The 22,681-nt window shown below is 44.0% G+C and overlaps 1 protein-coding gene across 2 annotated transcripts in view; it reads right to left on the reverse strand.

Moving 5' to 3' along the window:
* Positions 1-22,681, reverse strand: part of LOC140457114 (macro domain-containing protein CT2219-like) — a 1,058,378-nt gene that overhangs the window by 159,355 nt on the left and 876,342 nt on the right. For both annotated transcript variants that reach the window (XM_072551126.1, XM_072551125.1), the window contains one exon: positions 16,898-17,016. In XM_072551126.1, coding sequence (XP_072407227.1) covers positions 16,898-17,016 — 119 coding nt within the window. The remainder of the gene's footprint in view (positions 1-16,897; positions 17,017-22,681) is intronic.

Consider the following 22,681-nt stretch of genomic DNA (forward strand, 5'->3'; position numbering starts at 1 on the left):
GCACTCTCAGCTACCTTCTCCCCAGCCCCACCCACCTCTCATTTATCTCTCCACTCCCAAGGTTCCCAGCCTCATTCTTGACAAAGGGCTTTTGCCCGAAATGTCAATTTTCCTGCTCCTTGGATGCTGCCTGACCTGCTGTGCTTTTCCAGCACCACTCTCTCAACTTTACCCACACCGTCTGACTCTGATGATCATCTGGAGACTTATTACTCAGCCTCTCGACACTCCACATTTGTATGGTTTTTTGATCTCTCTGCCTATAAATTCTCTGCCTGTATGCTTCTCTCTCACTCTACCTAACCAAGGGGCAATGCTCCAAAAGCTTGTGATCTCAATTAAACCTGTTGGACTATAACCTGGTGTTTTTTGACTTCTGACCTTATTCTCCCAGATGTTCAGTTTAACTGGTGTGTAATTTCCTGATAAGGACACCAAGATAAGATTATGGGAATTTCAATCAACTTTGTAAATTCTTCCTCACTGACATTGGATGACTGATACTACTCTGCACACTTGTCCAGAATTAATCTATTTATTAGCCCTCATCCCAGACTCCTTCATCAACATCCATGGATATGTCCCAACAGTAGCTCAGAGCCACCAGTTGTGGGAGAGACAGTGATGCATAGGGATTGGCCCAGATTTTCTCAAAGTTTCAGGTCAAACAAGGTTAAAGAGACCTCATGCTGACCACAGTTAGCACTGTCCCTCAACTGAATGAGTACAGCTACAGGGTGAACATTGCTCAAAGGAAACACTACAGAATTCAGGGTGTAGAAAGTTTTGGATGGTAATTCAATAGTAACACCCAGAATCGTTCATTATGGCTGTCGACAATATTTGTTATTAGAAAAGACCATAATACAGTTTAAATGAAAACGAAAATCTCGTCTCTATCACAAAGATGTTTTCTATTGTGTAGTCTGACACTACCAATGTTTCAAATGACAAACGATAGACCAAGCAGTTCAAATCTAGCCAATGATTGAGTGTGCAGACTTTGAATCCATTATAACATAAACATAGGAACAAGAGGAGGCCATTTAGTCCATCAAATCTGTTCTGCCATTCCATACTATCATAGAGACAAAAAAACTGCAGATGCTGGAATCTAAGGTAAATAAGCAAGAGGCTGGAGGAACACAGCAAGCCAGGCAGCATCAGGAGGTGGAGAAGTCGATGTTTCGGGTGTAACCCTTCCTCAGTCCTGAAGAAGGGTTACACTGAGAGAACACAGACATCTCTATAACTCTATGACTCTATTACAGCGCAGTACAGGCCCTTTGGCCCTTGATGTTGCGCTGACCTGTGGAACCAATCCGAAGCCTATTCATCCTACCGTGCTCCATTATCATCCATATTAGATTTTTAGATTAGATTCCCTACAGTGTGGAAACAGGCCCTTTGGCCCAACAAGTCCACACTGACCCTCCAAAGAGTAACCCAGCCAGACCCATTTCCCTCTGACTAACGCACCTAACCTATGGGCAATTTAGCATGGCCAATTCACCTGACCTGCACATTTTGGACCGTGGGAGGAAACTGAAGCACCCGGAGGAACCCATGCAGACACGGGGAGAACATGCAAACTCCACACAGTCAGTCACCCAAGCCTGGAATCAAACCTTGCTGTGCTGTGAGGCAGCAGCGCTAACCACTGAGCCACCGTGCTGCCCATATGTTTATCCAATGACCATTTAAATGCCCATAGAGTTGGCAGGTCTACTACTGTTGCAGTAGAACAGGGCTTCTGTTCAACATTATCAGCCCAATTTTCCTAATAGACACTGGGGCTTTCAAACAACTTCTGCTTTTATTTGGATGATATCACTCAACTCAATCCCTACAATAGCAAAGTATAAGGATAACCCGAACAAATTTTAATTTGATTCAGAAACTCAATAAACAATTACATCTGTGCACCTGAATCCTAAATATAATTTTGAGATTTCCTGAACCCTAGTCTCAATAGGCAGAAAGTTGCTGAAAACCCACCTTCAATACCTAGATGCATCCTAAATTTCTTGTCTCAATATCCAGGAGTGCTCTGAACATCCAGGTAGGTAATGAACCCCAGTCTCAACACCCAGCTTGATCCTAAACCCCAGTCTTAATACCCAGATGTGTTCTAAACTCCAATCTTGACACCCGGACTGTCTCTGATTTCCAATCTCAGCATCTGGTCTTATTCTAACCTCAGTGTCAACATTCAAACTCACCCTGAATCTTAACTTGGTTCGCAGCTTGTACTGCTCACCCTGACCTCTAGCTCGAAGGTTGTAGGCCTCATTCCTGATGAAGTGCTCCTGCCCTAAACGTCGATTATCCTGCTCCTCGGATGCTGCCTGACCTGCTGTGCTTTTCCAGCAACACTCTAATCTTGATTCTGATCTCCAGCATCTGCAGTCCTCACTTTTGGTCTAGCTTCAAAACGTCAACTTCTCCACCTCCTGATGCTGCCTGGCTTGCTGTCTTCTTCCAGCCTCCTGCCATTCCATATGATCATGGCTGACCATCCACTTCAATGTCTTTTTCCCCACACCATTCCAAAATCCTTTATGTCATTGGCATTCAGAAATCTATCAATCTCTATTCTAAACATATCAAATGACTGAGTGGAGAGAATTCTAAACAAAAATTGCTGGAAATCACAGCGGGTCAGACAGCATCTGTGCAGAGAGAACAGGCTAATGTTTGGAGTCGAGATGACTCTTCCTCAGAGAGCTCTGGTGAAGAGTCACCTAGACTCGAAACATTAGTGTGCACTTTCTCCATGGATGCTGCCTGACCTGCTGTAATTTCCAGCACATCTCCTCTGTCTATCCCTTTAAGTATTTCATGGGTTTTCAATGAAATCACGTCATTCTTCAAAGCTCTAGAGAATACTGGCTCAATTTCTCTAATCTCTCTTCATAGATAGTCCAGGGAACACTTTTTTTCCTCTCCCTCTGTGGCAATAACATCCTTCCTAAAGTAAGGGGACCAAAACTGCACACAATATTCGAGGTGCAGTCTACCAAAGATTCAACACAATTGAAGCAAGCCTTACCAACCCTGTCCCATTAGCCTTCCTAATTGTTTGTCATCAGCCTTCAGGATGCTCCTTTTTCACTGTGGGGGACCAGCCCTGGTCCAACATGGTGTCTGGAAGGATTTGTCAGAGGCAGAGTTAAGCTCTGCTCAGAATGCTGAGTGAATTCGGCAAAGCGAACCACGTAGGGCTACTTTTATCTTAAATCCACTCCCCCTCTCCACTCAATCCCCCACCTCCATAGTTGGCTATCTTGAGCAGCCTGGGAATCAAATCTGAGAACTCTCTCATGATGCAGGCTTGTAATGTATTAGGTGAGAATGCAACCTTCTGTATCAAACACGCTGAAAAACAGAAGTGGGTCAGAGACTTTGTCCACCGTCCATCTCAGCATATTAAACTATATCAATGGCATGGACAGAGACAGAGATACTCACTGAAAGAACACACAAATATATATTCCCATACACAGTGACAAATGAAGAGCAGCTGATCAATATAGATCAAGTCAGCAAACTCTTGTACAGGTGTAAGAGAGGTGAATGACATTAATTCAGTTTAAACTGGTTTTCTGCCACTCGCAAATGCTGGACAGGTCCCAGGATTCTTATGCACTCAATCGTCAATCATAAAATTCATTACAAACAAGGATCACTCAGCAGTATTGGAAAGGCCTCTCATTTCTCATTTTAACCCACTCAGTAATAAAGGGGACAAGTGTCTGGAAACAGTGGGAAAAGGGGGTGTGTGTTAGTAGAATTCCCCTCTCACGCAATTCCCTCCTCCTTATCGCTTCCAAAAGAAGGATAAAAATTATTAACTGCAGCAACTTAATGACAAGTGAACCAATTTAACCGGTCAATAATTGAGCCAGCCACAGACTGCAGATTTGAAAAGTGATTCGAGAACTGGGGGCTCCTTTCAACAACAGGAACACTGTGTTTATTTAAGTGCCTTTGATGTAGTAAAACATTCCAAAGTGCTTCTCAGGAATGACATCAAACCCAAACTCTGACCCAAAGCTCAGTCAAAGAGGTCAGTTTTAAGGAGCGTCTTGACAGAGGTCAGAGGAGACAGAGAGATTTAGAATGAACTCCCTACAGTGTGGAAACAGGCCATTCGGCCCATCAAGTCCACACTGACCCTCCGAAGAGCATCCCACCCAGACCCATCACCCAATCTTATCCCTGTAACCCTGCATTTTCCATAGCTAACCCACCTAGCCTAGACATCTCTGGACACCATGGGGCAATGTAGCACGGCCAATCCACCCTAACCTGCACATCTTTGGACTGTGGGAGGAAACAGGAGCACCCGGAGGAAACCCACGCAGACACAGGGAGAACATGCAAATTTCACACAGACGGTTACCTGAGGCTGGAATCAGGTCCCTGGTGCTGTTAGGCAGAGAATTCCAAAACTTAGGAACTCATGTAGCTGAAAGCATGTCCCCCATTGGGGGAGTGATGGGAATCAGAGGACTGCCCAAGTGGCTGGAATCCAGGGATGTGCAAAAATATCAGATGGCTGTAGGGACTCTGGAGATTACAGAAATGGGTTGCAGGGGATCTTCAAAATTATAGAGATGGGAGAGGTGCAGAGGTTGGAGCAAGGGAGCAGTGTAAGGGCTGGAGGGGGTTACAGAGATAGGGAGGGGGTGTAGGGGCTGGAGGGGGTTACAGAGATGGGAGGGGGTTACAGGCTGGAGGAGGTTACAGAGATAGGGAGAGGTGTAGGAGCTAGAGAGGGCTACAGAGATAGGGAGGGGGTGTAGGGGCCGGAGGGGGGTTACAGAGATAGGGAGGGGGTGTAGGGGCTGGAAGGGGTTACAGAGATAGGGAGGGGTGTAGGGGCTGGAAGGGGTTACAGAGATAGGGAGGGGGTGTAGGGGCTGGAAGGGGTTACAGAGATAGGGAGGGGCTTTAGGGGCTGGATGGGGTGACAGAGATAGGGAGGGAGTGTAGGGGCTGGATGGGGTGACAGAGATAGGGATGGGGTGTAGGGGCTGGAGGAGGTTACAGAGACATCGATGGGGTTTAGGGACTGGAGGGGGGTTACAGAGATAAGGAGGGGTGTAGGAGCTGGAGGGGGTTACAGAGATAGAGAAGTAGTGTAAGGGTTGGAGTGGGTGACTGAGATAGGGAGGGCTGTAGGAGCTGGAGGAGGTTATAGAGATAGGGAGGGGGTGTAGGGGCTGGAGGGGGTGACAGAGATAGGGAGGGGATATAGGGGCTAGATGGGGTTACAGAGATGGGAGGGGGTGTAGGGGCTGGAGGGGGTGACAGAGAAAGGGAAGGGGTGTAGGGGCTGGAGGGGGTGACAGAGATATGGAGGGGGTGTAGGAGCTGGAGGAGGTTACAGACATTGGAAAGATTGCAGATCCAGGGTGGGGTGGTTACAGAGGTAGGTTATATGTGTTAGAGGCAGTTACAGAGACAGGGAGGGTTATAGGGACTGGAGAATATGCATAGGCCAGTAGCTAATTAAATTTTGGAGTGAACTGTTCAGAAAGTCGAGTCTGCTCTGCCACTTAACATGATCGTGGCTTTTACATTACCCCCATAACCCTTTACAAATTTGGTAAACCTTTGCTTTAAATAGAGTTTAACACTGAGCCTCCACAACCCTTGAGAATAGAGAATACCAAAGATGTACAACCTCAGAGTCAACAAATTTCTTCCTACCTCAGTCCTAAATGGCATCCCCCTTTTCAAATTGTTTCTCTGTTTCCAGGCTCTCCAACCAGGGGAAATATATTACCTGCATCCACTCTGTCTATTCTTTTAAGCATAATGAAATTACCTCTTTATCGTTTGATGTTCCCAAAAGCCTTAGATGTCGGCCCAGTTTCTCTCATCTCTCTTTAAAGGGCAACATTGCCCTGACAGGAACAAGTCTGGTGAACCTTTGTTGCCCTTCCTCTATGTCAGTAATATCTTTCCTGAGACAAGGTGTTTTCCAACCAAACCCCTCTACAACTGAAGCAAGGCTTCACTGGTCCTGGACACAAATCCTCTTGCAATAACAGACATCATTCCATTAGCCTTCCTAAAAGCTTGCTGCACCAGCACAGCAGCCTTCAGTGGCTTACTGAAGGTTACTCTTTGCACATCTATACTTTCAAGCCTCTTACCATTTAAGAAATTCTCGGGACATCTATTCTTCCCACCAAAATGATAAATGTGCATTTTTCCATGTAGGCAACCCTCATCAATCGTCACTACCCTCAAAAAAATCTATTAGATTTGTACAACACAATATTGCTTCACAAACCCACTGTGACTACCCCTGATTAATCCACGCTTCTCCAAGTTAGTTATTCCAACCTCTCACCTGAGCTACAAATCTTCTCAAGGCTCGCTCTCACCAACATTCATTCCAGTAATTTGTCTCCCACTGAAGACAGACTGAGCAGCCTATAGTTATTTTGCCTGTTCCTCACACCTTTTTTAAATAATGGCACAACACTTGCGGTCCTCCAACCCTCTTGTACATTGTCTATGTCCAGCAAGAATTGGAAATGGTCCTCAGAGCATCCATTATCTCTTCACAGTTTTCTTTAACAAGCTAGGGTACAATTCAAGACAAAAAGTGCTGGAGATCACAGCGGGTCAGACAGCGTCTATGGAGAGCAAGCTAACGTTTCGAGTCCAGATGACTCTTCGTTAGCATTGACCTGAAGTGTGGAGGAGGCAGTATTTATGCAACAGTGTAGGGGTGGAGTGCTGGGGAGAAAAGGTGTTGATAGTGCACATTAAGTGATCGGAATGTGAGAATGGCAGAATGGTGTGTCTAATTGCCAGATTGGAAAGAACAGAGTCCCGCTGGAGTGGAGGGAGGGCAGAGATGACATGGTGACAGACAAAGCTTTACTTGTTACATTCACTGACCACCATCCCCTTCTCCTACTCCAGTCGACAAAGTTAAAAATCACACAACATCAGGTTTAGTCCGTCATGCCTACCTGATGTAGGAGCAGCGCTGTGAAAGCTAGTGCTTCCAAATAAACCTGGTGGACTGTAACCTGATGTTGTGTGATTTTTAACTTTGTCCACCCCAGTCCAACACCGGCATCTCCACATCATATCTCTGAGAGGGGCAACCCTTTCCTGACTCATCCTCTTGCTCTTAGTGTATTGGAAAACAACTTTGGATTCTCCTTAATTTTACTGTATAATTGTACAATAATTTTTCATAACCTCTCTTTTTTATCCTAGTTTCCTTTCCATGCCATCCATGTACTTCCTCTCCTCCTCTAAGCTTCCTAAAGTATTCCTTTTGTTTGAGACTGTCTCAAACTCTACTTTCCTGTTTTATTTGACCCTGTACACTTGCAGCTAACCTGCGAACTCTAGATGCAACATGATCTTTTCCTTTTGTGGAACATACCTACTCTGCTTGGAGATTCTCACTTATGAATACCTTCCACTAATTTATCACCGACTTTCCTTTACGTAGCTATAACCAGTCTTTTTTCCAGATCATTTCTCAATTTCATGAAGTTTCCCCAGTTTTGAACTTTTACTGCCGTGCTTTGTCCCTTTCCATAATGATGCTGAATTTAACTATATTACGATCACTATTTCCAAAATGGCCACCCATTGCTACTTCATTGACCTGTTCAACCTTATTCCCTAAGACCAAATATAGAATTGCACCCTCTCAATTAGGCAACCATTAAGTCATGTTAGGATTCGGATTAGGAGGGTTTTGTGATTTGGTTAAAGAGGCAGTGGAGGGGTTTAGATGGAACATTTTGTTAGTGGGTCCTGGTGTGGCTGATGACACAAGTCCAAGTAATCTGACTAAAACAGACAGAGATTCAGAAGAGGTGTATGAAAAGAAGGAAGGGTATAGTATGGGGTCAGGCTGTAAGGTTACAGAGTGAGGGATGGTTATGGAGCAATATAAACAGAGGGATGAGGATTTTAAATTGGGACAGGTGGCTGGTATAACAAGCATGGGAATGAGGGGTCAATGGGACGTGATGTCAGATCAGATACAGGCAACAGAGATTTGATTGAGCTTTTGGTATTCCTACACCACACAGAATGCATCCCCTTCTCAGGGGCAATTTAGGATAGGAAACAAGGACTGACCTTGTCAATGACGTTCACATCCTCAGAATGAACTTGTAAAGACGAGTTTGCATGTGTTTCTCCATGATCTCCATATGGAGCCTAATGGAATTCAATTACAGCTTGAAATTGTGCAGCCAACTTTGTAGGTCGATGCTTTTGAACTTAGTGAGATTCAGCTGGAAGATTTCAATCAATCTAAAAGGGAAGTTCAGCAAACAGACTAACAGCACAGAGATGACAGATGGGCTTGTGAGAAATGTGGAATGGGTTAAATCCAAAATCAGTTATTGACCAGTGAAGAAAACAAACTGAAGAGAAAGAATAAATTGAAAATAAGAAATCCTCAGCTGCTAGTGTGCCTCATCAATAATGAACTGCTTCCCTAAGTGCCCTATTAGTCAGTGCTTGGTGAGAATATTCACACGCCCTTCAGTAAAAAACCTCCAAGGCACGATGTTTACATGCAGTGTTGCGGGGTGGGGGTGAAAACAATACCATCAGAATCAATTGCTGCTTTTCCCCTTGTCTGTCAACAATATTTCCCCAGACAAAGTGATTCTAACGACAGCAGGCTTTGTTGGAACTCATCCTGCAGTTAGCTTCCATCACACATTGGTTATCACAATGTTAATCTAAGGAAAGCAATGCAGTGCTAACACTTTTGCTAAGTGTCTACCTCAGGCCTGGATGGGGAGATTGTCTGCGATGCACTGTGAACACTGATGCCAAAGGCAATGTACTCACCTCTTTACACACCCTCCAGCGATTATAACCAGTTTACACAACAGGACAAATGGAATTTCCTTTCTTTACAAAACACTGTTAAAAGTTTAAGCATGATGGGCCAATCACACACTGCCATTTATCACTGAATATATCTAATTTATATTTCCTGAGCTTGCAGTAGAACAAACTCACCAGCCAAGTGTGACTGCCTGCCTCCTTCTCTGAAATCAACTGTTCATGGCCGCTGGACAACTGCTCCTGCACCAGAGAGGGAGTGCCATCTTGGGCTTGAAATACTAAACTGAGGCCCTGGCTGCCCCTTCAGATGAACATATAAACATATGGATGGAATAGGTCCCAGCCCCTCGAGCCATTCAATATCTCATCTGATTACGATATGGAGATGCCGGTGTTGGACTAGGGTATACAAAGTTAAACATCACACAACCACCTGATGAAGGAGCAGTGCTCCGAAAGCTAGTGCTTCCAAATAAACCTGTTGGACTATACCCTGGAGTTGTGTGATTTTTAGCTTCATCTGATTATCCCACAATAAGCAGTAGAACAGATCCCTTGGCACCATTTGAAGCAAAACATTGGAGCTCAGTACTGTCCTGACCAACAGGTGTAGAGACATAAAGATATGCAGCACAGAAACATACCCTTCAGTCCAACTCGTCCATGCTGACCAGATGTCCTAAATTAATCTAGTCCCATTTGCCAGCAAATTGGCCCATATCCCTCTATATCCTTCCTATTGAAATACCCATCCAGATGCCTTTTAAATGATGTAATTGCACCAATCTCCACCACTTCCTCTGGCAGCTCATTCCATATACGCACCACCCTCTGCATGAAAAAGTTGTCCCTTAGGTCCCTTTTAATTCTTCCCCTTCTCACTTTAAACCTATACCCTCTAGCTTTGGAGTCCCCCCACCAGGGGAAAATATCTTGTCTATTTATTCTACCCATGCACCCCCATGATTTTATAAACCTCTATAACCTCTTAGCCTCTGACACTTCAGGGAAAATAGACCGGGTCCATTCAGCCTCTCCCTCTAGCTGGAGCTCTCTAATCCTGGGAACATCCTTGTAAATCTTTTCTGAACCCTTTTAGGTTTCACAACATCCTTCCCATAACAGGGAGAGCAGAACTGTATCCAAAAGTGACCTAACCAATGTCCTGTACAGCCACAACATGACCTCCCAACTCCTATACTTAATGCACTGACCAATAAAGGAAAGCATACCAAACACCTTCTTTACTATTCTATCTACCTGTGATTCCACTTCCAAGGAGCTATGACCCTGCCCTTCAAGGTCTCTTTGTTCAGCAACACTCCCCAGGACCTTACCATTCAGTGTATAAGTCCTGCCCTGATTTGCCTTTCCAAAATGCAGCACCTTACATTTATCTAAATTAAACTCCCATCTGCCACTCTTTGGCCCATTAATCCATCTGATCAAGACCCTGTTGCACTGTGAGGTAACCTTCTTCACTGTCCACTATACTGACAATTTTATCTTGCAAACAATAACACTACACCACATTATCTTGTCTTTCTTCCAGTACTGTTTGTGCAAGCTTGCTGGTTGTCACTTATCGTACAATTCAGCCAGTGACTGCATAGCCAGCAAAGTGTTTCAGAGTGTTCTGGCATTGTGGAAAAAATGAAACACCTTCCTTCCTATTGCCTGAGATCTCTTTGAGAAACAAACAAATGGAGGAGGAAGGAAATATAGCGTGCACTGATGACATTGATAAACCACCTGGTCTTTGTACTTCAAGTTTAAGGCATTGTCTAAATCCCATGACTGGATCAACTGGCTTACTGTGCATTTTCCCATTATTCACTATAGGAGAAACCGAGGCAGCTGGAATATTAAGCATGTTGCTCACTGTCGTGTGATGCTTTACAGCTGGAATGCAATATACCTTCATGAGACACATACCATAGCTTTTGACCTGACGTTGTAAACGTCTCAGTCACCATCTTACTGGTGCCACTTGCAGAATGATACAACGAGGGAAGCATGCAACAGTTTATAATCAAAGTGCTCAGTACTAGCCATGACAGGGCAGTGACCATAACTGTAATTTATATGTAGATAACAGGAGTTGTATGAAAGATCCTTCAGTGCCCAGCTATAGGAAGGATATTATTAAGCTGGAGAGGGCTTAGAAGAGAGTTACCAGGATGTTGAGAGGTATGGAAGGTCTGAGTTATAAAGAAAGGCTGGATAGGTTAGGACCGTTTTTACTGGAGTGTAGGAGGTTGAGAGGCGATGTAATAGAAGTTTATAAAATAATGAGAGGTATAGGCAGAGTTAGTGGCAGACGTATTTTCCCTAGGATGAGGGATTTCAAGACTAGGGGGCACATTTTTAAGATGAGAGGAGAGACATTTAAAAGAAGACATGAGGGGCAATGCTTTTACACAGAGGGTGGTTCGCATGTGGAATGAACTTCCTGAGGAAGTGGTAGATGTGGGTACAGTTACAACGTTTAAAAGACATTTTCATAAATACATGAAGAGGAAAGGTTTGGAGGGATCTGGGTCAGGAGCTGGCAGGTGGGACTAGTTGTCTGTTCACCGAGCTGGGAATTTGTGTTGCAGACGTTTCGTCCTCAGTGACATCCTCAGTGCTTGGGAGCCTCCTGTGAAGCGCTTCTGTGGGACTAGTTTAATTTGGTTTATGTTCGGCATGGACTAGTTGGACTGAAGGGTCTGTTTCCGTGCTGTATGATTCTATCTAGTTCTTATTTTACTGGAGCTAACAGAATTTTGCCTCGTCAGGTACAAATCCTGTTGCTGGTAAATAGCCCATCACTGTAGTTACAGCAGACTGTGAGGGCAGATCAGATCACCTACCTGGACTCGATACTAGTCAGGTGGAGCTTGTACTGTGGCCAAAGAATGTCACCGATACAAATCATCAGCAGAACCGACTTTGATCGGTCACAATTCCTTTCTTCCTCAGTGCACTACTGTGTAACTTATGGTTAGATTTAGCTGCCTCATCTCAAGCCCCAGGCCTCTACTGCAGTCAAGAAAGTCAGCAGTTTCCTCATATCCTGAGCAATATTTAGCCATTATTCAACACAATTAATAGATACGATTCAGAGCTTTTTCCTCCTAAATAGTTCTGCACCAAAATCCACTGATGTCTGTGATGTTTAAATTCTAATCTGCCCCATCAACTCATACACTAAATGGCACTCAGTTACATTATGGCTCTGAAGATGTAAATTAAAGATGGTAATCATGGTACTGAATGAATACATCTGTTATCCAGATTCTAGACAGTCAGGCCTGCCCTGCCGTGTATTCGCTCAAGAGGTAAGAAGGAATACTGAGACTGTGGGAGAAGCGCCACTGAAACAGGACCTAGTTTCAAATGCAGTACCAAATGCAGAGTAGGCCAAGCAGCAGTTTAAAGAGAGTCAGAGGCAGGACACATGAATCTGCAGGCATTCCCCAACAGACTGGATACTACTGGGGTCAGCTATCTTGGGAAAAGAGGCCAAAATGATCAGTGGTCAAATAGCATTTAGGATAGTTACTGACATTAACAGCAACCAGTCCAAGATAAGCTTTTATATAATTGATCAGTAATTAATGATTTCACTCAGAATGGCCGTTGTGAAGAGTAGAAATCTTATACTATTTGTCGAAGAAGACTAATTGAAAGAAACAAAGACAACAGGGAAAAGAAACAATATCAAAGCACTGCAGCCCCCATCTGGTTCTCAATCAGTTCAGCCTCAGAGACAGGAGCCAAAAGGTTCATTGTGTAGAGCATTCTGCAGCCAATCTGTATCACATGCTGCTAGGCACATTATTAGGTAGAACAATGCAAGCAGAGGATCAGTTTAATACCAGACTGCTGTGTATTGTTGTATAATCTCTGTGTCTGCACCACATCCCTGAGGTAATTCTGGTGAATAGGATTGCACTGGCTCCATATTGATTATATGCCAACCTATGCTTCTCTTTTTAATTTTCAGTGGATGTCTTGTATCTTATCACTTGCTGCCTAAAACGTGTTCAATCCTCGCTGTGGTAAGGTTCATTGTGCCTTGGGTGTTCTCTGTTTCCTTGTCAGTGTCAGTATTAGCAGTACAGGTGCTGTTGAAGGGTTACCAGAATGGTTTCAGAGTTGACGATGTGCATTGGACGATGTATTCTTCCCCAGTGCGGTCTGGGTTCTCCACTGAGCAAAAGGGAAAGCTGGAAACTGGTGTTTGGGCTAAACGATAGTTTTAAGATAAAATCCTTGTAAATCTCTAAAAGGCTTTTCCAGGCACTGATCAAAAGTCATTTGCATTCTATTTCTGCCCTGCCTGCACAGGATGAAGCTGAGCTGAAAGACTGAGGACTGAATGGAAGATCAGGCAAACAAGGGCAGGACTTTCACAAATAGTGGTAAGGTCCTGGGGAGTGTTGCTGAACAAAAAGACCTTGGAGTGCAGGTTCATAGTTCCTTGAAAGTGGAGTTCAAGGTAGACAGGGTAGTGAAGAAGGTGTTTGGTTTGCTTGCCTTTTATATAGTACATTGAGTATAGCAGTTGGGAGGTCATGTTGCGGCTTTACAGGATGTTGGTGAGGCCAATTTTGGAATACTGTGTTAAGTACTGGTCTCCCTGTTGCAGGAAACATGTTGTGAAACTAGAAAGGATTCAAAGGAGATTTACAAGGATGTTGGCAGGGTTAGAGGGTTTGAGATATAGGGAGAGGCTCCTACGTTCCAGCTGTTTTCCCTGGAACGTAGGAGGCTGAGGGGTGACCTTATAGAGGTTTATAAAATCATGTGGGGCATGGATACAGTAATCAGACAAGATATTTTCCCCAGGGTGGGATAGTCCAAAACTAGACGGCATAGGTTTAGGGTGAGAGGGTAATGATTTAAAAAGAACCTAAGGGGCAACTTTTTCACACAGAGGGCAGTGTGTGTATGGAATGAGCTGCCAGAGGAAGTGGTGGAGGCTGGTACAATTACAACATTAAAAAGGCATTTGGATGGGTATATGAATAGGAAGGGTTTGGAGGGATATGGGCTGGCAAATGGGACTAGATTTATTTCGGATATCTGGTCGGCATGGACGGGTTGGACCTAAGGGTCTGTTTCCATGCTGTACATCTCTATGACTTTATCTGTGCTGTGAGACAGTGACACAAAAGGCAGCTAGGGCTTTCCACAATGTTCCTTCAGGGAGATATTCCCCCCTGGCTCTCAACGATTGGAGATACCTAACAATCCAAATGTGCAAAAAATAAGTAACATTTGATGTATAGTCCCAGCATGGCGCTAAACCGTTAGAGAAATCAAGCAGAGGAATGAAAGAAATGGATGTTTCCCCTTGAAAAATCTCCTATTTGTCTGATGTGAATTGATATTACTAAAGGGAAGGGCCATATCCATGCCATTAACAGGCAGAGTGCAGTAGTCCATGGAACTTAACAGCATGGGGATGGAGTCTGCAGCCTTGATCTCTGGGTTATTGTCTCTTCTGTTCAAGATGAATGCTTTTCATGTCTCAGGAGCCTCACACTAATATAGTAACAAGAAAGCAGCTTAAGGTTGCTATAATGGAAGAATATGGTTTAAATCAAGTGTGGTATAATGTTCATGCATTTACTGAGGAGGTAACATTAACAGAAATATGAAGAGGAAGTATGGAGCAACTCAGCAAGTCTGGCAGTATCTGTGTCATAAAATCATAGAGATGTACAGCACGGAAACAGACTCTTCAGTTCAACGCGTCCATGCCGACCAAATATCCTAATTAAATCTAGTCCTATTTGCTAGCATTTGGCCCATATCCTTTTAAACGCTTCCTATTCATGTGGAACGAGAATCCGGCATGACTTAGAACTGAATTTCGAAGAAGTGTCATATTGGATCTGACATGTTAACAGTTTCTCTCTCCACAGATGCTGCCAGACCTACTGAGTTTCTCCAGCACTTTCTGTTTTTATTTCAGATCCTCAGGATCCACAGTACATCTATTTGAATGTTACAGGAACGTCCTCTGTGTGTGTGCTCATAAAGAAGAGAATCTATCATGCAGACCAAGGAAAAGGATGTGAGAGGGAAGCTGATACATCACAGAAAAATAACTTTGGAAAGATGTGAAGGTAATTAGGACAAGTGAATCTTGAAAGGTCACCACCACTGGAGAGAAGACCAGCCTCAGCCAGTGTGGGTACTATAAACAAGCAGGTGAATCAGACAAGGTAGTTTAAATGATCAATTAAGCTACATAAACCAACTTTTCTCAAGTTACGAACATGTTTTTAACCAACATCACTAAAAATAGATCATTTATCTTGTTCAAGAACAGAAATTGCTGGAGAAACTCAGCAGCTCTGGCAGCATCTGTGGAGAAAAAAACAGCCAACCTCTCAAATCCTTTCTAGACTAGACTCTGGTCACTGGATTTCAACCATTAACTCTGTTTTTTCTCTACAGGTGCTGCCAGACCTGCTGAGTTTCTCCAGCAATTTCTTTTATGTTGCAGGTTTCCAGTATCTGCAGTTCTTTGCTTTATTTGAGTCATTTATCTTTTTGTTTGCTGGAGTCTGCTGTGCACAACTTGGCATTTACATTTCGACATCACAACAGTTACCACTTTTCAAGAAGTCTTGGGCTGTGAAAGTGCTTCAGAATATCATCTAGGATGTAATTTGTCTGTTTCTTTGATTCCAGCCAGGTGACTTTATGGCTGCCAAAATTGGCCGTCACTGACCACTGAGGGGGAACATCTCAGCCAGGAGTCTTGCTCCTGATTGCTATGTTCCAACCTGAAGTGGAAAATGCAAGTCTGTACTTCAGGTAAGACTCTTTCAGGAGCTAGTTCCAGCCCTGCAATTCTTCAAGATCCCCAAAGCTCAATGATGGCCTTTTGAAGTTAAAATCACATCAATTGCATAGTTACGGTCAAGCGTGAAGTTGTATTGGGTGTTCAATTAATTGTGTTGCATGCAGCAGTCCAGTACAATAGGGGACTAAGACATTCACAGACTCCCAGGCTGCCAGTGTTTTTGTGGCCTTATGGATTCTGTGATCTATGCCTATAAGGTTTGTTAGGTTACAGATTATATCTGCTTATTTGAGGGGGCTGCCCTTGAATGTTCAGTTTACACTTCAGTCCTACCATCTGAATAGCTGGCTACCTATCGAAGGGTGTAAGGGCAAGGCAAATTGTCAGTGGTCAGCTCTGGGACCCAACCACTGGCAGATCCAGGCAGCAGGCTGCATGGGGCTTGTTAGACTGGCCCACCTTGTGTGGGGTTATGTCATCACCTGGATGTTCCTGGAGAGGGAGCACATGGTGTACACTGGTACACTTGAGACCTTCCACAGATGGAAGGCATCCATTGGTGCTGAAGTGCGCCAAACCCCTAACAAAACAACAGTGAAAATGGTTACATTTCTTTTGAAATTCAGTTTACGTTACATACTTGATTGGAGCATTCAATACAGTATAAAAAGGGGAGAGCTGCAACAATAGGCCACACTCTATAGAATAATGTCACGGTGTCTCTTGGTTCCTGGTTCACTATCAGTCTAAGATCCATTTAACACTGAGTGTCCTGATGTTAAACACTCCATCAGGGGAGGTTGCACCATTATCCGCTTGAGTTCCAAGCTCTGGAAATCCCTCCCTAAAACTTCTCTCCCTGCCTTCAACAGGCTCCGTAAAAACGTTCACACTTTGATTGAGCTTTTGGTCTAATGTCTCCTCACCTTGCCCAACATCTGATTTTATTTCACAATGGTCCTTATGTGAAATGCCTTGAGACATTTCAAAATGCTGGCGGTGATATCCAAATGTAAGTTGTTGTTGAAACGGGGGAGCTGTGACTATTTTGCAGTCCCTTGGATCTTATGTTTCAAAGAAAGCCAAATATCTAAATGCTTGGCACCTCTGCAACTATGTTCTCACGCGCAGCAGTGTCTTCACAAGGCAGGGCAGGAGTTTATGTGACTTCAATCATTTTAAAATATCCTTTAATTGCACTTTACTCTCGATATTTATGAAGAGACTTACAATGGTTCGCAGGTTGTTGTCCTCTGCTAGTTTCAGGCTTTTTATGTAACAACTCTGGAGGGCTTTCTCTGGCAGCCTCTCCTTCCCCTGTACGATGGGTCCCACTGTGTGGATGACATCTATAGAGACAGGGGAGAGAATAAAAGAGACCAAACTGAAACAAGACAGTGGCTTTTTGCTGTTCTTGATACACACCAATATTGTTCAAGTCTCATTTGCAGTTTAGAATTCTAAAACTGGTGCTGGGAAAACAAAAACCTGTGTCTTTGAGAGAGGTCAAAGAAAAGTTTTGATCATTTTCTTAAAGCACTGATTAATATTCAGTTAGCGTGCCAGGGTTGAGCTGCAATGTTTACCTCCTAACCAGTGCAGTCCCTTTCAACTTACTGCTCAGGTACTACACATGGGAAACCAGGGACTGGTTATGCATGTGTCTGAGTCATAGATGGAAATCTTGGATCTTCCAAACCACTTACCCCTCCCAAGGAACGCCATCTAGAACACTCCATTAGAAGGACAGAACAAGAACTGCACTGTGGGCAGCACAGCTTTGCAAATCTGCCATTAAACTTAGGACATGCCTGCCAGGGAGCACTGCCTTCTCTTTACAGTAGTGCTTTGGGATTGTCCGTTTCTGGGAGAGAAGGCAGAAGAATACATAATCCAAAACATAGGCAGACATCCTTCCATTCTCTGCTGAAGCATCCCCTTGAGATTATTTTGCTCAGACATATTGAAATGGAGCTTGAACTCACAACCTTACAGCTCCTGGTTATCCACTCCTCTCCCTCTTTACCACTCCACATCGGGATTGAGAGTGGCTTGTCTCCACTCTGGCTTGACGGGTCTGGCACGGCTGGTAAGCCCAATACATGACCCGTGGACTCTGCCACAGGTGGATCAGGTAGATGAGGTGTTTGGAGGTCCATGTGCTTCCCTCCAATGCTTCAACCTCACCTTCCTGATGAAACCATTCAATGTGTTCAGTGCCTTCCTGAATGAGTGTTCTCCATTTGGCTCAGTCCCAAGCCAGCGTCACTCAGGGCTCAGCAGGGATGCCTGTCCTCCCTCGGGACACTTACAGGATGGTCCACAGGTTTCTACTATCCTCCTGTAAATCTCTTGCTGTGTAGTCTGGTGTCAGGCAATTGAATGATATGTCTCACCCAAGAATTGGCCCTTCAATGCTGGGCAAGTTGGCTTGGAAGAGGGCATTGCTATGGGAGGGTTTTTCTTGTCTATGGGTTTGGAGGGTTTCATGAAGGCACCGCTGCTGCTGATAATCCTGTCGTACCTTGCAGCTGCCCACTGGCCCATTAGCGATTACTGCTTGGTTAGTATCAAAGACAAGACCGTGTACTCTGGTTCTGAACGTCCCCTGGCTGTGCAGGTTCACCACATAGTGGAGACATGTTTGGAGGGTATCCAGGGTATCCACATTCTCTTTGGGAGAGTGGGAAAATTGAAAACAAGGAGGATACAGACTCTGTAAAGAATTCAATCTATACAGAAGAAGGTCCTTGTGCTTCCTTTTGCCAGAAACTAAAAAAAAAGAAATTGAAAAGATTTATAAAAGATTAACAATGCAATCAAATAGCAAATCCAACTGTCCCTAATCCTGCCAGTTAGAGATCAGACGATTCATTTCAAGCTGTCTACTGCTTTTCATCAATAAAACTTCTCATCTCTGCTGGCTGACAGATGAGACCAAGATCAGACATGGCTGCAGGTCGCAGTCTGCGCCCTGATATCTTCCTCACATCAAAAAGGCAGAACTGCAAAGATATTCTAGGTGCCCTAAGTTTTGGGATGCAGGATGTTGATAAGTTCCATCTGTGTGAAAATGTACCAGAGTTAGTTCAAGGTGGCACAGAGGTCAACTTAGGCTTTACATTCGAGGTTCAAAAGCAGTGGTACCTTTTACACAAATTTCAACTCAGATTTACAGTTTCAACACCATTTGCCAGTTCTTCAGCTTGTACAGCATCCATAGACTGGCTAATGCAATGTTTGTACAGAGTGGAAATATGACGTGCAATTTTCCTGCCACACTGGCCTGTGGGTGAAAATCATTCAATAACATTAACTTAAGGTGTGTGTGTGTGTGTGTGTGTGTGTGTGTGTGTGTGTGTGTATGTGTGTCCATGCCAAACAGATTTCCTAACCTAATCCAGTCCCACTTGCCAGCACCTGGCCCATATCACTCCAAATCCTTCCTATTCATATACCCATCCGGATGCCTTTTAAATGCTGCAATTGTACCAGCCTCCACCACTTCCTCTGCCAGCTCATTCCATACACGTACCACCCTCTGTGTAAAACGTTGCCCCTTAAGTTTATTTTATATCTTTCCCCTCTCACGCTAAACCTATGCCCCTCTAGTTCTGGACTCCCCCACCCCAGGGAAATGACCTTGTCTATTTACCCTATCCATACCCCTATGATTTTATAAACACCTATAAGGTCACCCCTCAGCCTCCGACGCTCCAGGGAAAACAGCCCCAGCCTGTTCAGCCTCTCCCTGTAGCTCAAATCCTCCAACCCTGGCAACATCCTTGGAAATCTTTTCAGATCCCTTTCAAGTTTCACAACATCCTTCGGATAGGAAGGAGACCGGAATTGCATGCACTATTCCAAAAGTGGTCTCACCAATATCCTCTACAGCTGCAACATAACCTCCCAACTCCTGTACTCAATACTCTGACCAATAAAGGAAAGTATACCAAATGCCTTCTTCACTACCCTATCTACCTGTGACTCTACTTTCAAGAAGCTGTGAACCTGCACTCCAAGGTCTTTTTGCTCAGCAACATTCCTTAAGACCTCACCATTAAGTGTATAAGTCCTGCTAAGATTTGCTTTCCCAAAATGCAGCACCTCACATTTATCTAAATTAAACTCCATCTGCCACTCCTCAGCCCATTGGCCCATCTGATCAAGATTCCGTTGTAATCTGAGGTAACCCTCTTGGCTGTCCACTACACCTCCAATTTTGGTGTTATCTGCAAACTTACTAACCATACTTCTTATGCTCACATCCAAATCATTTATACAAATGATGAAAAGTAGTGGACCCAGTACCGATCCTTGTGGCACTCCACTGGTCACAGGCCTCCAGTCTGAAAAACAACCCTCTGCCATCACCACCCTCTGTCTTCTACCTTCGAGCCAGTTCCGTATCATATGAGTGAATGTGTGTGTGCGTTTGTGTGTGAGTGTAAACTGTCTGTGAAGCGTTCACAAGTATTTGTGAAATTTAATCCTTGATTGAGTTTGCCTGGGTCTCACTAAAGTCTTTGGTAAGCATTAAATTCCCCCTGCCCTCTCTAACTGCCTATCACCCTCGACTCGACTCCCTCCATTCAAGATTAATGTAACTGTCCTTTGGGATTACAATAGAAAGGGAAGGATTTGTCAGGGCTCTAATTGCTAATTGCTATCCAGGATCTGCTGGGATCTGTGTATAGATATTGGATGTAAGTTGGAAAAATTTAATTTACAACTGGTGCCTTTCCAAAGTGCTGTACATTTAGTTATTTTTTACAGTGTAAACACTGTCATCGTATAGGAAACACAGCAGCCAACTTTCACACAGGAAGCTCCCATGCACAGCACTCAGGTAATGACCCTGACATTGGGTGAGGGATAAATATTACCCCAGGACAACTGTCCCTGCTTTTCATCCAATAGTGGCCAGGGAACCTTTCTCGCCATGAGTGAGAGCAGATGGGAGCTGGATTTTCAGTCTGATCAGGAAGACAGCACTTCTGACAGTGTTCAGAATCATGTCAGTGTTACAAAGCTTATAGATTTGATCTGATTTATTTACTGTCACATGTATTTTTGTTACAAAATACAGTGAAAAGTGTTGTATAGTGTCGCCAAGCTCCACTGACGTCTCAAAATGCATAAACCAAAACATAGTATAGAAAGGCTGAAAAATAAATTATAACTTCACGGTCCTTTTTGGTAAGTGCTCAGCTGTGGGCCAGGAGAGGCCAGGGGCAGCAGACAGCTTATATTACAGCAAGTATCACCAGGAGGTTATTGTGTGGGCACTGGCTCCCCAATGAACATTATACCCTTACAGTTAGTTCTATTCAAATATGCTCCATTGCCCTCTTGAAATGACTCTGTCTCCCCACACTTCCAGTCAGTGCATTCCAGAGCTGAACCATTTGTGGGGCAAAATTTCTTTTCCTCACGTCAAATTTGTAAAGTTTGCAAGTCACTTTAAATCTCTGACCTCTCATTCTTGATCCTTTTGTGTGAGGGAACAGTTTCTCCCAATATACTCTATCCAGACCTCTCACGTGCTTGAAAACTTCCATGAGATCTTCACTTCCCTTGTTTTGGGTGAGCAAGGTGGCAGAGATGGCGGGTTAGGTAGTGTTTGGGCTCCTGGTTCATCCACTCCCTTTCAGTTTACCGGCTGCACCCTTTTTAAAATTGTTTCTTATTTTTATTTCTAAATTTCACCTTTCGTACCAAATTCATCTTTTGTTTTTTCTGCAGCTGGGTTGCATCAATTTCCATTGGACAGCCCTGGGTCCCTGGCAGTTTTGGAGGGCCCCTGTCCTCTACAGTTTCAACAGGCCCCAGTCCTCGGCAGTTTCGACAAAACCCGGTCCTCAGCAGTTTAGACAGGGCCCGGTCCTTGGTGATTTTGTCAGGCCCTCACTTTTTGGCAGTTTCAAGAGGTCCCCAGTCCATGGCTTTTGGACATGACCTACTCTTTGGCAGTAGCTGGTTTGTGAAACCAAGAAGTCGTGGAATGTACAAAAAATGACATTTGTCTCACCTTGGTCTCATGTTATATATAATTTTTAAATGTTATATAATTAAATGCCACTGTTTTTATGGTGACTGATACAAATTTATTTTATGTTCACAAATACAAGTAACAATATATTTCTATCTATCTTTCTTCTCTTCAAAGAGAACATTCCCAACTTCTCCAATCTCTCCTCATGCCTGGAACCATTTTTGTACATCTCTCCTGCACTCTCATGTACATTCATATCTTTCCTTTGCTGTGGATTCAGAATTGTTCACATTACTCCAACTGAGGTCGAACAAGTGTCTCAAAAAGGTTCACCATGACCTTGTTAAGATGGTGCTGTCTGCTTGTGAAAGAATTCTTGGAGCCCGGCTATCATGAATGTCTGCCTCGATTTCTGTGCTGAAATCTCCATCACATACAGGATATGGCTGAGTTTTGATGGTGCACGTACTGGAACATTGTGTTGACGCTCGAAACGAAAGTTAGCTGGTGGAACTTTGCCCAACGTATGTCGCTGTGTACAGAAGAGAATGGCTGGCAGGGAGGGTTCAGGGGCAGAACTGGGCAAGAACAAAAAACAAAAGAGGAAAATAAAGAGAAGGAAAGAATTGTTGTTTTCAGTGTGTACCAAGGTGCATTACAATCTAATTTGCACGCTGTGCCTGTTTGTCTGACACAAGCACTTGCTGTGTGCAGTGACCTGCAGCAATGCAATAGATGAACGAAGCACCAGTCTCAGGCAGCAGCCACAGAGATAACCTCAGCAAACAATATGGCAATTAGATGGGGCTCTGTGTCTCTCAGCAGTAGTTTAAGACGATGGTGTCTGTTTGTAAAATAACTCTGTGGGGCACCGCTGTTTCAGTATTGAAGGGCCTGCATACCACAGAGCAATGTTACGAATGGGACTCAGGCTCTTTTCAATCCTGACAAACTGAACCATGGTGTTTTCTGTCGGAGAACGGTTATGTGTTTTGGAGCCGAATGAAGGCTTGCTGCCT

Source organism: Chiloscyllium punctatum, chromosome 31 (genome assembly GCF_047496795.1).
Source record: "Chiloscyllium punctatum isolate Juve2018m chromosome 31, sChiPun1.3, whole genome shotgun sequence".
In the NCBI taxonomy this organism is placed as follows: domain Eukaryota; kingdom Metazoa; phylum Chordata; class Chondrichthyes; order Orectolobiformes; family Hemiscylliidae; genus Chiloscyllium; species Chiloscyllium punctatum.